Source organism: Pseudomyrmex gracilis, unplaced genomic scaffold (genome assembly GCF_002006095.1).
Source record: "Pseudomyrmex gracilis isolate BER0280 unplaced genomic scaffold, ASM200609v1 scaffold_75, whole genome shotgun sequence".
NCBI lineage: Eukaryota > Metazoa > Arthropoda > Insecta > Hymenoptera > Formicidae > Pseudomyrmex > Pseudomyrmex gracilis.
The window spans coordinates 572,648-587,938 of NW_018020659.1; the positions used below are offsets into that span (position 1 = coordinate 572,648).

The window sequence follows — 15,291 nt, forward strand, 5'->3', positions numbered from 1 at the left end:
AAGTGTGATCTTTCTTATACAATATATGTGTGCGTAATTCTAAAAAACAATTTTGCGTTTTACATTATTTAAAATGTATAAAACTCGGAATTTGTAAAATATCACCTTTCTTCTAAATTAAATGACTGTGAATAATTTAATTTGTTACAGACACGGGTGTGGGTACGGAATGGACTTATTCCACAGCATCGTCTTATCCGGCCGCTCCGGTCAGCAGCGGTGGTTCCTACTCTCCTTTGCCCGGCGGTGCGTTTTCGTACCCGGGAGAATCGCTGCCGCATCACCCGACGACGGAGCCGGTGCCATTACCAACAGGTACGGATCAATTAAATTAAACGCACCAAGTATGTAATCGAAACCTTAAACTGATTTATGTCGTCGTATTCGTTCATATAAATTTCTTATGTGTTGCGCTGCTAATTAAGAAACACCTACGACGATTCTGACGCATGACTCGTTCCAGGAAACGACTCTTTCGTAACGCTCTTATATATTGATGTTTCTTCTTCTATTGGTGCGTCTACTATCAGAAATTCCATTACAGTCGATTTTCCAAATATAGAAACTTATTTTGCAGAAATATTTTTATCTCTTACGAGTGATTATTCATTAACTTGAAATGTCAAAACTGTATTTTACGAGCTGTTGTAAATATAAAAAAATCTTTTAATAGAAAACACTTGTTGTTCCACGCGACTTTTTTGTTTTGTCATAAATTAATTTGTTTCGCGAGGATAAGTTTGCAATTATTATCTCTCTTTCCCCGATTCAGCATTTTTTCCGAGAGAAATCGATGAGACAAATCGACACAATTTCTTTTGCTTGCAGTACTTTCCTCGGAGAATCAGCAGGACACGTACACCCCAAACTGCGTGTCAATGTACTCGGGACACGGCACCTCGCCGACCACGTCCTTGCCCTTGATGCCGACCAGACCAAGCGATCCTGACATCTTCGCCAGCGGCGGGACCGGCAACGCGGGTAGTCCGGGTTATCATTACAGTTCCTGGACGTCCGCCCCGGCGACTCCGGTTCCGGTGGCTTCCCACAATTACAATCCCAATTATCAAGGTTATTACAACAATCCGAGTCAGAATTATATCACTCCGCCGCCGATGGTGCTCTATCCTCAGCTCTACAGCACCGTCAATCAAAACCAGATCCATCTGCATCTGCATGGCGACCTGAGCGAGGAACAGGTCACCATAGCCGGCAGCAATCTCACAATCAGCAGCATCCGGGAGATCGGCGTGCTGGAAGAAAACGAGCAGAGGAACGACGTGTGGAGACCATATTAGAAAGAGAGAAAAAATGTCTGTTAAAGACGATTAAAATCGCGCCAACGGTGTCTCGCGTGTGTGTGTGTGTGTGCGTGCGTGTATCTGTGTGTATGTGTGTATATGTGTGCGAACTGCAATGAGCATGTTACCGATCGTGACAATTTTCCGGATCTCTAATTAGTGCGGTGAGACGGGACATGTGAGAAAGAGACAAAATCATAGGATGTGTGTGCCAATGTACTTTTCGGGAAGAAAGACGGTGCGTGCGATCGTTGTTGCCGCGTAACATATAGCATCCGATCGTTCTCGGCCGCGCGCGAATTAATTTTACGCAAAAAGTCTGATAGTAAAACACGCAATATTCCGGTAATTTTATTAATAATCAGTGATCGCGAAAACGAAAGTGAAAATTGATATATCGACGATTGAATTAATGAGTGAAACAAAGTGATATGACGAACTTTGCGAAACAAACTTTATCGATGTATGAAAAAAAGAATTAGCGATTAGTGAGAGATCTCATTAATCTAAACGTGACATTTTAAGCAGTGAGATTTTTCTTAAGTGCGTGTGATATACCGAAAGAATATTTTTATTTGCTCTCCTGATTTGAAACTCGGATCGTACGGAGCATACGGTTTGATTCTTTTTTTAACACGTTGACTGGGACTGGCACTTGTTCAAAATCAGGTATATTAATTTTCTAACACATTTATGTATGTATGTAAAATAATATATGTAATATATCAGAAAATATTATGTATATATAATATATATATTTTCTAACATTTATATATATGTATATATACGTTATTATATATATATATATATACGTTATATACATATACATATACGTTATATATATACATATACGTTATATATATACATATATACGTTACATATATATACGTATGTATTCACATAACGCAAATGTAATATTACTTTCGATTATACTGGTTTTGTAATTTCTTATTTTCGATAAGATTTATCGGTTTTGCTTTAGACGCTCTATTTTTTGCAGAGAAAATATTTAATTTATTTAATATTTGTTAATCACAAATGACGTGTATTGTATACGAGTATAACATGGCAGTCAATGTGTTAAATCAAAAAAAAATAAGTCAACCGCTGTAACGTTGTAAATACACAGATATTTTCAGAAATGAAATAAAATGTTTCCCTAATAGATTCCTAAATCCCTTTTCTTTCTGAAAACATTTTCAATCCAAAAAAAATAGTCCAATACAATAATTTACTCTCTTTTCAAATATATTATACGAATAAAAAATGTTTTTTCCATTTTTTCACAAATTTAACTTTGAACTTAATTTGGAAAAAATATAAAAAAAAAATGTGACGGTTTCTTCTCGATGGTCTCTTGAAATAGAAAAAAAAAAATCTCCGTTCACGCATTATAGAAAGGGGCGAAGTGTGGCAATTGCCGTTGTCTCTCTTGTCGTCGGGAGAAGGGAGGAATGGATAACCCTTTTTACGAGCGCAGCGAGCTCTATTTAATATTTAAAGCACGCTGGAAATGACGAACGGATGGATAGTTGCGGTTTGGCTGGTCGCGACATCGCCGCTTCGTCGTCCTCTGCGTCCCTTTATTAGCGCGCCACCCCGTGCTGTTTCGTGTCAGCGAAATCTTTAAACATGTCTCTCGCGCACCTAAATTAGTCCGTTGTGCACTTTGTGCGCAATATGTAACTATATTGTTTTTTTTTTGTCATACACATATGTTGAAATCTTTTAAACACATTTTATAATTCTCCAGAAAATTTACTTAAAAATTGTACGCGTTTGCATAATTTAATTTAAAAAGTAAAATAATCGACGGATTCTTTTTTCTTTAATTGTTATCTATATATTATTATACTATTTCTCTTGATTCATTGACTTTTCTAATGCGCAAAATGTATTCAATTATTTAAGTTAAAAATCTGCGAGAGGCAATCATGTGAAAAAGACAATAAACGTTGCGTCACGTCTAACGGGAAATAATAGAAACTAATGGAAAATTGTTTAACGCGCGCACGTTATAAGCTAAGAAGTTACTGTGTGGCTAAAAACTTAACAAGCATCTCTAGGTAATATCTTGCCATCTTGATAACGTGTATACGACACAACGAAATAATCATCATAACTGGAATCAAAGGTAATAATAACGAGAGATTGAAAATATTGAAAATATCTCTGCTTTCCAGTTATTAAGTTCTCTATCTCTTTTTCTTTCTTTAATAATATCACATTATTTGTTTCTATATAAATTACGAAAAGATGAATTCAAGAGAAGTGATCTAAAATAACCAAAAAAATAATAATAATAATCATCGTAGCGTAATTCGCTTTGAGTTCGATTATTTCGCTTTTTTGCGAAGTTTCTCTCTTTTTGCAGTGTATCGTTCAAGAACGCGCGCTACTTCGCGCATCTTCCTCTCTTTCGTTTTCCGGAACGATCGAACAAGACACAGGATACGTTGACTATTACGAAATATATTAAATATAACGCGGAAAGCCCCGGACGAAAAATCTCTTCGGCAAGTTCGCACTCACGGCGAGAGAGATCTCTTAGAGCTCTCTCATCTCTCCCACTTTCCTTCCCGTAAATGTTTACAGCCCCGACACGTCCTGCGAATGGGACGCCACGGAATAAAACCACGGAATAAGCCGAGGCGGCCGTCGCTCGTAAGCTTCTCTCTTTACGAGGATGACTCGACTTGTAGTCGACCGCAGACGAGAGTCGCTCGCCCTTTTCCAACGTCCGTTAAAACGAACTGAAATACGTTTCGTCTCGCAGGAAATGGTCCGACATCTTTGGTACCAAGCCGTGCATATGGCCGATGGGAATAAATCGCGCGACCCCAATCGCGCGAGACCGTTTTGAAATCCTAGATAAAATATTGTTCGAAAGTCTCTTCCCGACGCACATTAAGAGCGCGCGGATTTGACGATAACCACAAATCAGACTTCTCGTTTCATTTAAGCAACGCGACGGTGTGTTTTAAATTAAATAGTCAGGAATTAGAATTTATTTATTATAACGTTCGTACATCTTGTTGTTGTCAGATACATTTCCACATTGTGAACTGTCATATATATATCAAGTATATGCGTATATATATATATATACTTTATGTGTATCTTGTACATGGACGCGCTTTAGCTGCATTGATTCGCATAACGATTATCTCGTTATTCTCACATTCGCTCGCTATATATATATATGTATATATCCATACATCTATAGTTGGAAATTTTTTTTTTTTGGAGAGAAAACAGGTGATATACATAGGCACGTTTTATTATCAATTATTAATCCGTCCGTTTAAACCATCTGATGCTCAACAACATTTACAAATGTTTATATGGAATATATATATATATACCAATATACATAGTGAAACATCGGAAGATAACATTTAATATATACATCAACATTCGGTTATTAACTCTACATCGGTTGTAAAAAAAAAATAAAAAAAAAAAAAAAACACAAATCAAAAATACAAATTAAATACAAAAAAAATAACATCAATATTGTGTAATATAAATTATCGCGTTCTCTCGTTATCTCAAACTCGTTTCCCCAACAGCGTTATGTACAATAAAATTTAATACTACTTGCAAAGAATATACGATCTCTCTTAACATCTCGTTAAAGTCCTATATTCTCTTTTCTCTTATGTGGAAAAAAAAAAAAAACATATAACGGCGCAATAAATAATTTCAACAATTTGTTTGGCAAGCCGCGTTAAAAAAAACAAAATGACACTACGCTCCGCTACTACTGGATCATGTTTTGGCATGTAAACAGGAAAGTGCCAGTATTCACCGTTCCGTACAATTCGTCATAACACGCGCGTGTGCGTGCGTTGCGTGCGGACTTCGCCCGCGTTCTCACACACCTTATACATTGGAAGCAAAAATCCGGCAATACCCGAGACTACGCGAGCGGGGACCGCAAACTACAGGTGAGCGCAAGAAGCATAAAATGAGAGAATCGAGGGATGTGCGTGAGGAGTGAATCGTAAATATAAACTCTTCGTCTTTTTGACGTGTCGTCGCGTCGATCACATGCGCGGAAAGAAGAAGATCCGCGCGCGCGCGCGCGCGGAAACGAGAACATCGTGTTTTTTTGTTTCTTTTTTTCTTACTCTTTTCGTAACCCAACGATTTGTAATATCACGATTTGATAGACATTTGCAAATAAAGGTACATCGGATCCTGTTGTGTTTCTCCCATTTCTTCTGCGGACGCGTCGTATACCCCGAGATCACAGAATGAGAGTTAAAGAACTTGCAAAATAAATCATCGGGCATATCAAATTGTTTTTGTTGTTTTTTTTTTTTTTTTTTTCGTTTCTCGAAGAGTCTTACGATTAAGTCTCGCGATTACGCGTGTTTTTATTTTGAAAAATTCATTCGATTTTATTAATTATTTGTCAGTCCGTAAAGTACGGCGATACGGTGAAACAAGGCCGAGAGACGCTGCTTCAGACTTTGATCTACGGCGTGTCTGGTCAGTATTCGGACGCCGCCGACGAAAACCGGAAGCAACGGAGCCAGTCGTTCGTCCTGCAAAAGAATTCGTGCAAAAGATTTTTCGTTTAAATTGAATGTGAAATGAAAAAACCTTTGCGCGCAATAAAATTTTTCATACACACAGATTGGAAAAAAAAAAAATTTAATTAACATTTAACGATATTTATGAAAAAATTAAAAAATTCTTTACTTTATATACAATTTGCGCAAAATTATTATTGCACCGAAAAAATTGTATTCTTGTTTTGAGGAGAGATATCCCACTTACTTTAAGTATATTTTATACTAAAATAGGCGCCAAGAAGAGTTTCTTATTTTAAGAGAAAAATCCTCTAAATAGTAATATTGATAGGAATATATACTGATTAGAATATAAAAAGCCTCTATAGAAAAACATATATATCTCACTATCGAAAAAGACTATATTCTTAAATAAAGAATATATTCTTAATTTCAGAAGAATATCATCTAAAATCTTTAACAAGATTTTTTTAAGTATAAAATCTTCTACTTACAAGAATATAATTTTTTCGGTGTTGGATTATTTTGTAAAAAAGAAAAATACGCGAAGAGAGAAACATCACACTCACCGGTAAAACCAAGGCCCATTCCAGTGCGGCGCCCAAAGTATCGGCCCAAGCTTTTCTATGCGCCTCGCTGTCTTTGGTTACGTTTCCTCGTTGAAATTCTGTTTCTTGATTAGCGACCGGCTGACTGTCGGCCGCGGATTTCTCATCTTCGTTCCGCAAAAAGGGATTCGTTCTGAATCCACGCTTGCTGCGCTCGTAATCGCGCAGCAATTCGTCTATATTATCGAGAATTTGCGAAGATTTCGAATTGTTCCTGTCTTTCTCTTCGATACATTCTTCCGATTCGCGAGTTTCTTTTTTCGTTGGATCGTCGGACATAGTCCGGACGGTTTTGCCGCGAAGTTCCATCACCGATTTCGGTCGTAGATCCGCGAAATCGGCCAAAAACGAAGACTGACGCGCGTCCTCGAGATCCGTCTTGACAAACGTCAAGGATTTCCTCCTCGATAACGGGCACACGTTATCGCTACCGCGTCTTTCCGAGTATGAGTTTTGATATAAAAAACTCTCGGCAGAGAACGCATTTCGATCCAGCGTCTTCGCATTCGTTGACGTTCCCGCACACGTGTCGGTCGACTTTGTTTTCCAGAGTGAATCCGAATTGTAACAGAGATCGTCGTCACCGCGATATATCAATCTGGTAGGTGCCGGCGTCACGGCGTTATATTTAACATCGATGTAACCCTCGCTGGAAGTTCCGCCGGATCGATCGGGATAAACGATCTTCTCCGTAACCGAACCGAGTCTGGACATCGGTCTGGAATCGTCGGTCTCCGGCTCGGACTGCGGACCCGAATCGGTGGAATATTCGGCGGCCAAGTCCGACAATCTGAAAGGTCTCGGATCGTTCTCGCTCTCGTCTCCGAGTTCCTCCAACCCGCTCTCATCGTCCAAGTTCGGATTGTACACGTCGGCGTCGTCCGGATCGTCCTGATCGTCCTCCTTCTCGTCGTACTGCCGATCCGATTGATCCGGATTAATTTGTTGAATCTCGCGATCTTCTTCTCTCAACGATTCGATGGGTGCCGGAGTGCTGGCAACAAGCCGATCGTCGATGGGTTCTTTTCTGGTGATCTCGGGATAATCGTCGGGTTGCGCAACCAGAAGAAATATCTTCCTCTCCGCGAAACTGTCAACTTTGGTGTATTTGCCGTCCTCGTCGAGAACCACTTCGACGTAAGTCTCGCACAGTTCATCGAACGTTGTGCGGAGTTGTCGAAGATACTTGGTGAGCTTGCGATGCTTCACGTCGTAGACGCACTCCCTGTCGCTCAAACCCGTGCCCAGGATGATCTTGACCAGTTCCAGGGTCGCGTGGAGCTCCTCTATCTCGCGCAGACACAATTCCAACAAAGTTACGATCTTGATGGTCCAGGCGGCGGCCGCTTGACGATACAGATTCGCCGGTTGTTCGAGATTCGCGACCTTCTGAACCAGAAACTTCAAACCGGGTCGACAGTCAAACTTCAACGCCGCGACGTAAGCGAGATCCAGAGCGGAAAGAAAAATCTCCAAGTGATGCGAATTCAGATAGGACAGAAAACCTCGTTTGGCGTTAAGATTGGGGGAGCTGCACGGCGTCGAGTGAGGAATCACGTGGGACAAGCTACGGAAAAAGAATTGGTCCGAGCATTTATTATTTAAATGATTCCACATTTTCTTTGTTGATTCTTGCTTGAACTGGTTGAACTGATCGAGTCTGTGAAATCTACGCGACTTTTTAACATCAAACACCTCCGCGAAAAATCGTTATTTTTTAATTTTTTTTTGTTTGTTTTGTTTTTAATCGAAAGTTTAAGCGATTCTGTGTTGATAGAGAAAAAAAACAAACTAAAAAAATATTTAATAGTTTCAAAGACGTAAGCGTTTAAAAAAACACTAATTTTTACCCAGAGACATCGATGTGCAATTTTCTGGTAAGTCTGGGAGACTCGTGTCAGTTCACGAAGAGGTTTAATACATAAGATTATACTTAAATTAATATTAACCAATTCCATTCACATTAATAAAAACATTAATTAAATTTTGTTGTATTGTATAATTTAAATATTTTATTATTACGCGGACTGTATATACAAATATATATATATATACGAACCTTGAAATCGGAATGCCTGCACCCTGAAGAAGTACACTCGCGATGCACTGAAGTAGCATCTGATGCACCAAAAGCCCAACCACTAACGCGCGTAGTTGAACTCTAACGATGTAGAGATCAGGATTAAGAGTTGTGCCTACAGCAGGAGGATACAAAAGGAACACGTACGACCTTTCATCGGGCGACCGCGAGGCATCTTCGACGCGCGTCTGTTCCTCCAGGAGGAACACCTGAAGACACAAACGTGAATTATGAAGTCCAAGATCGCTTTGCTTTTCAGAATTTTGAATGGTATGATATGACGTAGTTTATTCTTGAAGATTTTGTGAGTTTTTCTTTTTTTTTTTTTTTTCTATAGTTGCAGCTATACGCGAAGAAGCGAAATGGTTGGAAATATTTGTTTAACGCGCGTTATTTTTTTGCTTGTGCAAATAAGATTATGTTAATTATCACAGTATCAATTCTCTCTTCGGATTAATCAAAAGACTTCGAAAATCGATAATGTTTTTGAAGAAAAAAAAATTAGTGACATATCAACGTGCGATACGAATTAGTTGTAAATTATTAGTCGATTGTCAAGAAACAATCACATCAAGAGAAATAATCTTAATTACGATATTATATTAATATAGTAATATTATATTAATATAGTTTTTTTTTATTAATATAGTATGCACTCTTCGGTTGAACGTAACTTTGCAATTTCTTTTATTTGCGCGCGATTTGATGTGTGCACACTACGAAAGCTGCAGCTTCTATAATATGGTGTCGTGTACCGTTACGTACACGTTACTGTGACAGTGAAATTCTAGCCATGGACCCAAGCCATGGATTTTAATGGTGATTCGCAAGACCGTGCCAAGTAAGGAGGTTGAGATGATGTATCAATCATCGACGAGGTCCGTTTCCGTGAATTTTAACAAATTAAATAACGTTCAAAAACTAAAAAAATTTACACATTCATCCGATTTTTAAATATTTTAACTATTTTTTATCAACATGTGTTAAAAAAGACAGACTTTTATCATCAAGTTGACGGATAAACAAAATCTAGTAACAAAATCTTTTTTTTTTTCCAAAAATTTCGATTCGATCAAAAAATTGATCGAAGAAAAGAAACTCGTGTGTCTTTGAAGATTAACAGTTTTTTAAATAATTTTTTATCTCCGAAAAGGACCTCGTCAAAGCGGTTTAAGTAACCCGTGCCTTCTACCAGCTTGTGCAGATGTTAAAAAAAAAAAAAAAAAATTAGTGATTTGAATCGAACGGCGTTTTTTCCTCGTCGACAGGCGTTTCAATTTCGCGGCGCGCTCTTTCGTTCGAGGTGAAGGGTGACAAGTGAACAGTCAACCAGCTGATGATAGAAAGCTCTATATATTTGTGTGAACACAATTCATTCAGCGGGGTACAAAAGTACATAAAAAACATTAAAAATTTATGCCGATATCAGCCACATCGAACAAGCTTCTCGGAACACATCGAAAGCTATATATAGTTTGGTCGATTTTACGCTTGCGCCAATGTAACATATATCCACGCGTACATCTAAAGTATATAAATATAAATATACATATATATATATATATATATGTATATATATTGTTATATTGATATACAAAAATATTGTCTGAGACTGAGAGAGTCGTTCTTCGCGATTCGAACGGGCGGCGAGCATCGAAATCCGGGCCTGTCGACGACGACGACGACGACGACGAGCATGACTGGCAACGCCTCGAATCTGTGTGTGAATCACTCGGCGTGGATATCAGGCACAGTGTTTCTCTATTCACGTTTTTTTTACTCCGCCGGTCCGGAATGGTGATAAATTCTTTCTCGTCGTGATACGCTTTCTTTGTTTTTTTTAAATTTCAATTTGAATTGTTTCTTAAAATCCATGACGTGAGTTACCGTGGTCGGCTAGAGCCATTGGGGGCCTGTGTTCGTCGTAGTGTTAGTGTAATCGGGGGGTGTCGTGTGCTGCCTATAACCGACGGGGTAGGAGGTAGTGTGCTGGTCGATCAGTGTCGTCTCAATGGTCATCAAATCCTGGAAAGGCGTCGTCGTCAGTGACGCCGCGTTCTGCCTCTTGACGGCAGTCAATACCTCGCGCAGCTGGCTCACCTGGGAGCAATTCATGTCAGGACCAAACGTGTCCCTGTATCTCTTTTACTCTATCTTTCTCTCTCTCTCTCTCTCTCTCTTCCTCATTCACTCGCTCACACACTCATATCGAACATTTTATTTTGCTACAAACAACGCGCTCTAATGAAAAATTTCTATCGCAGGGAGATATCTATGTGTAAAGAACGTCGTCTATTATCAGGTAGATTGGTGGCGGTCGGTAATACAAAAAACATCAAAGCTTTTCCGTGATGACTTTGAATTTGAAGTGAGAGAAAAACACATACAAGATTTTTCTATCTCATACTTCGCGATGCCAAATGCGACCCCGTCTGTCTTATTTATTTATTTTTTTTTTTTATTTTTTTTACTTCGTTTTTATGGCAATCACAATGCGTGTATACCTTTATCTCAAACTCGAAGAGAATCGAACGGTCGCACTTGGCGCGTAACAACGTGATAATATGAAATCAGAAACGTGATTCATGAATGATAAATAGAAATAAAGTTTTATCTCTCCTCTATATGTGGGGTGTAGGGGTTTATATCCCGAACATATATATATATATCTATCGAAACCTTGTATGGCTACGGGAGGGGGGCGGGGAACAACACATCGATCACAAGCACATCGAACATATAACAATCAGAAATAATAATTTCGAAGAAGTGTCGGAGTTTCTCTCTCTCTCTCTCTCTCTCTCTTTTTTCTTCCGTCACTTCTTTCGAAAAAGCGAAATCTCGGATTACTTACCTGGGCGGCGAGCTGTCGCAGTCGTTCCGTCTCTTCCGGTGTCGCGTCTCGACGCGCCGCGACCTTCACTTGGGCAACGTCGCCGTAAAAAGACTCGGATCTCGGTGAGAACGCCATGGTCAGTTGGTGCAGCTCCTGCAGCGAATTCGAACAAGCGCGATAACACGCGACACCGCAAACCTCCCATTGTTCCGAGGTGAGAAGCGGCCCGCTGCTCACCAGGACGTGCCTGCCAAACAGGATTTTATTTTCTCTTTTGTAATTTTTCGCTCGCTAGATCTGTAATTTTTTTTCTTTTCTTTTTTTTTTTTAAGTACAACAAAACAACGTGGAAAGAATTTTGTGAAGGAATTTTAAAAATACCAATTGAGATGGTTGAGACAGGGCGTATCTGAACTAGTTACCGGATGGTTTTTGCTGGATACAAAAAATTTTTGTATCCACAAGCTTAACATGAAAACAGCTTGACAATTTCAAAGTGAATGCGCGTTTAATTTATATACCCACTGAGAATGACTGAAAAATACAGTCGAAACGTTTGGTCGAAAATTCGTATTATTTGATTTACACCTACATGCAAAAACCATCCAGCAACTAGTTCAGATACGTCTTGTCTCAACTATCTCAATTGATATTCATCCTGAACCAGAATTTACTTCTAAATTTCATATCATAATTTTAAAAATACATTTTTCTATATGTGCTTCTTAGTTTTTTTATTATTGGGTCTACCGGAAAGTTCTGTCCGTTTTTGGAAATAAAACAAAATACAAATTTTTCTTTACCGTCAATAAACTTTATTAAATAATATAATTGCATCCATTATTATTAATGATTCCTTGCCAGCGTGAGGGCAATTTGTATATCTCATTTTTGAAAAATTAAGAAAAATTTTTATTTTGTTTTATTCCAAAAAACGGACAGAACTTTCCGGTAGACCAAATACAATAGATATTTATAAACTATCTCACACCACGTTACTTTTTAACATCCATTGCCGTGTCGTATCAATACATTGTATCAACACTCACCTCTTGCAATACACCTAGCAAGGACGCGGCAACACAGATACGGGACAGAGAGTAACCGGATTTCTCGCGCTACCGTGATCAGCAACACCTTTTGCCTTTCGGGCAATCGCTCTTTTACCACGCCACGCCGAGAGAATCATTCAATCCACTGAATCACACACAGCGTATGTGAGGAAGTAGCGTTGCCCGCCTGTACTACTACGTACGGCTCTAGGATTTCAGATCGGGATACCGTTCGGCGCGTCATTCGCGCGCGGACCTGCTTCGTCGTTTTTAAAAAAGACCGACTGCGACACACGTACGCGCGCCAACACGTGTACATCGATACCGCGCGGATCGATATCGATTCGCCGGATCGTGTTACGCGAGCTCTTGGACCAGTCGGGTGTGTGTACATACGCGCGTATATTATTTTATTACGAAGAGAAAATCGCGGCGATGACTCTCCAGGTGGATGGACGCGGCGGCGGGGAGAAAGAACGTTGGTGCCAGTCGTTGGCATGAGTCGCTTCGAGAGGGTGTCGAGTGTCGGTGGGCTACTTTATCTCACCGGGGACAGCCTGTCAAGCTTCGTTATCGTCTTACAAACACACACACACACACACACACACACCCCGCGCGCCGTAACGACGATATACTCTCAATACGGCCGCCGTGATACGCATTTTCGTATTTTGGCGAATAATTCGCGTCAATTTCGCGTCTTGAAATTGGGGAACAACAGCGTCGCGTCGTTTGTTTGTAGCGCGAATTGCGTAAGAAAACAAAACGCGAAACTTTTCCATCCTTTCCGTCGCTTTTATGATCCGGCTTTCCTAATTGAGTTGCGAAATCAAGTGGCGACAGCGCGCTGTTTCAATCAGCCGTTAAAAGAACCATATTGCACTCGGTATCTCTCGCATTTGCATTTTAGACACAAAGTTTCTCTTTTTCTATACTTGCAATTCCGCTCGTTTCGCCTGTACCGTCATTGAACATCGATTTGTTATGGCCGATAGACGCGGTGCTAAAACTGCGTAAATATTAACGAAGGTCGCGAGTCGCAATAAAGAGCAAACGAACAAACAAATTACCTCGGCCGGGAATGTTTTCCTTCTCGACCGTTTTGCGATGACCTACCTGATGCAAGCGCAACCTAGACGAGCTATGCTCTCCGTGGGCTGTACCACGCATTCCGCCATCACCAATAAAAGTTGTTTCAACATAAGCGTCGTAGCGGGCAAGTAGGCGTCGTTTCTGACAACTTCCGGACCTGGAATTGCACAATTGCGCGAACGAACGAATTTTTATCAATTACGAAACTTCTATGAAACATTTATTTATTTTTGTCGTTGTAACATTAGACACGATATTTTCGCGTTACCTTGAAGATGCGTCAAATAATCGACCACGAGATCCGTCGTTAGGCCGCAGCACTGCTTGAAGTTGGGCGCGAAGTTGTCCCAACCGCGAAAGATCTTGGACGTTTTTCTCAACCAGTTCTGCACCATCGGCAACAGCAGATGATTAACGCAGTAGAGCCCGAATGACGGTCCGGGCACGTTGAGAATGTCGCGCAACAGATGAAACAGAGTCTCGAGAGTGTGTGGTTGATAACGTCTCGGACAAATCATCGTCGCGCTCGCCAGACCTTCGATCAGAATGTACCAAACTCTGAGAATGCCGCTTGGTTTGTCCAAACTTTGCAACGTGGCGACGGAATGCGCGTCTTTGTCGATCAGCGGGCTCAACACGTCGTACGATCTTTCCGGAATGACGTCCTGCATCGATTCGATGCTGTGCTTGTCGAATCTGGTCAGTTCGAGATTCGGTATGATCGGATCCACGTACTGCGGGATTGTTGATACTTGAATTCTCTGAGCGGAATGAAAGATCGGACATGCCGGCATGCGATACATCGATGACAATATGTCGCTGCAGCTCAGCAGATATTTTAAACTCTCCACGCAGAGACGCATTCTTCTCGATTCCGCGCTGTCGATGTTCTCGGTTTCTTTGACCTGGGTCTCCTGGTTGTCGCCGATACCTCTCACGTGCTTAAGCAAACACAAGATGCAATCGAGGGCGGCGTTGGCGAAGACCAGAGTGTTGTCAGTTGAGAGAAAGACTCTGAAGACTTCCAGCAAAGGTGCCGATTCTACGGAATCCGAGTTACCGATCGACGCCACTCGAAGAGCGCCGAAGAGCGGACGCCAACCCGAACGTATCTCGGTGCGATTCGTCTCGACGAACTCGCAGATGCAGCTGATGATCTAAAAAACTCGTTTTTTTTTTTTTTTAAAGACAATATGCTGAATCGCGTTGTTTTTTTGCAATTGCAAATGCGGTGAGTTGCACTCACCTGATCCTGCACGTCGCTGTCGCAAAGTTCGAGACACAGGAGATTTTCGAACGGTTTGAACAGCGCCTCGTTGAAGTGGAAGTGGGGAAGTTCTATCTGCTCGTTCAACAAGGCCGCCATGGAATCGTGAATGCACTGAACGGCTTTTTTCGAGATGCCGCGATCTTCGTGGCAAGCCGCTTCCATGAAGTGTGGTCCCAAAATAATCCATACCTATAAAAAATTTATTATATTAAATTATACATAAAATATATTAAATTAATATAAAGTGATAACACTACATTTTCGGAATTAATTACAGTTTTGGCGTCGCACGTATGTACAGACGGCGTCATTAATTCGAAGAATAGGCGCGGGGATCGGAGGGCAAGCGGGGCGGTTGCTCGTAGCGCCAACGGGCGCCGTACTAACTAACTAGTAGCAATCGGGTGTCCACAACTGGACACCCGATTTTGGGACTAATGGATATTTGGATCACCTGGACTTTTTATGTGATCCCCGCGCCTATTCTTCGAATTAATGACGCCGTCTGTAC

General features: G+C 40.5%; 2 protein-coding genes across 2 annotated transcripts in view; one reads left to right on the plus strand and one right to left on the minus strand.

The window, feature by feature from the left end:
• LOC109854927 (protein lozenge-like) overlaps positions 1 to 1,989 on the plus strand; it is a 36,909-nt gene extending 34,920 nt beyond the window's left edge. Inside the window, exons 5-6 of the mRNA XM_020428566.1 lie at positions 151 to 315; positions 829 to 1,989. Coding sequence (XP_020284155.1) covers positions 151 to 315; positions 829 to 1,298 — 635 coding nt within the window. The 3' untranslated portion in view covers positions 1,299 to 1,989. The remainder of the gene's footprint in view (positions 1 to 150; positions 316 to 828) is intronic.
• Positions 1,990 to 4,316: 2,327 nt separating this feature from the next.
• LOC109854940 (brefeldin A-inhibited guanine nucleotide-exchange protein 3) overlaps positions 4,317 to 15,291 on the minus strand; it is a 19,092-nt gene continuing 8,117 nt past the window's right edge. Inside the window, exons 15-22 of the mRNA XM_020428589.1 lie at positions 14,757 to 14,969; positions 13,779 to 14,667; positions 13,535 to 13,667; positions 11,385 to 11,613; positions 10,428 to 10,630; positions 8,510 to 8,776; positions 6,412 to 8,017; positions 4,317 to 5,854 (exon numbers count right to left, since the gene is read on the minus strand). Coding sequence (XP_020284178.1) covers positions 5,711 to 5,854; positions 6,412 to 8,017; positions 8,510 to 8,776; positions 10,428 to 10,630; positions 11,385 to 11,613; positions 13,535 to 13,667; positions 13,779 to 14,667; positions 14,757 to 14,969 — 3,684 coding nt within the window. The 3' untranslated portion in view covers positions 4,317 to 5,710. The remainder of the gene's footprint in view (positions 5,855 to 6,411; positions 8,018 to 8,509; positions 8,777 to 10,427; positions 10,631 to 11,384; positions 11,614 to 13,534; positions 13,668 to 13,778; positions 14,668 to 14,756; positions 14,970 to 15,291) is intronic.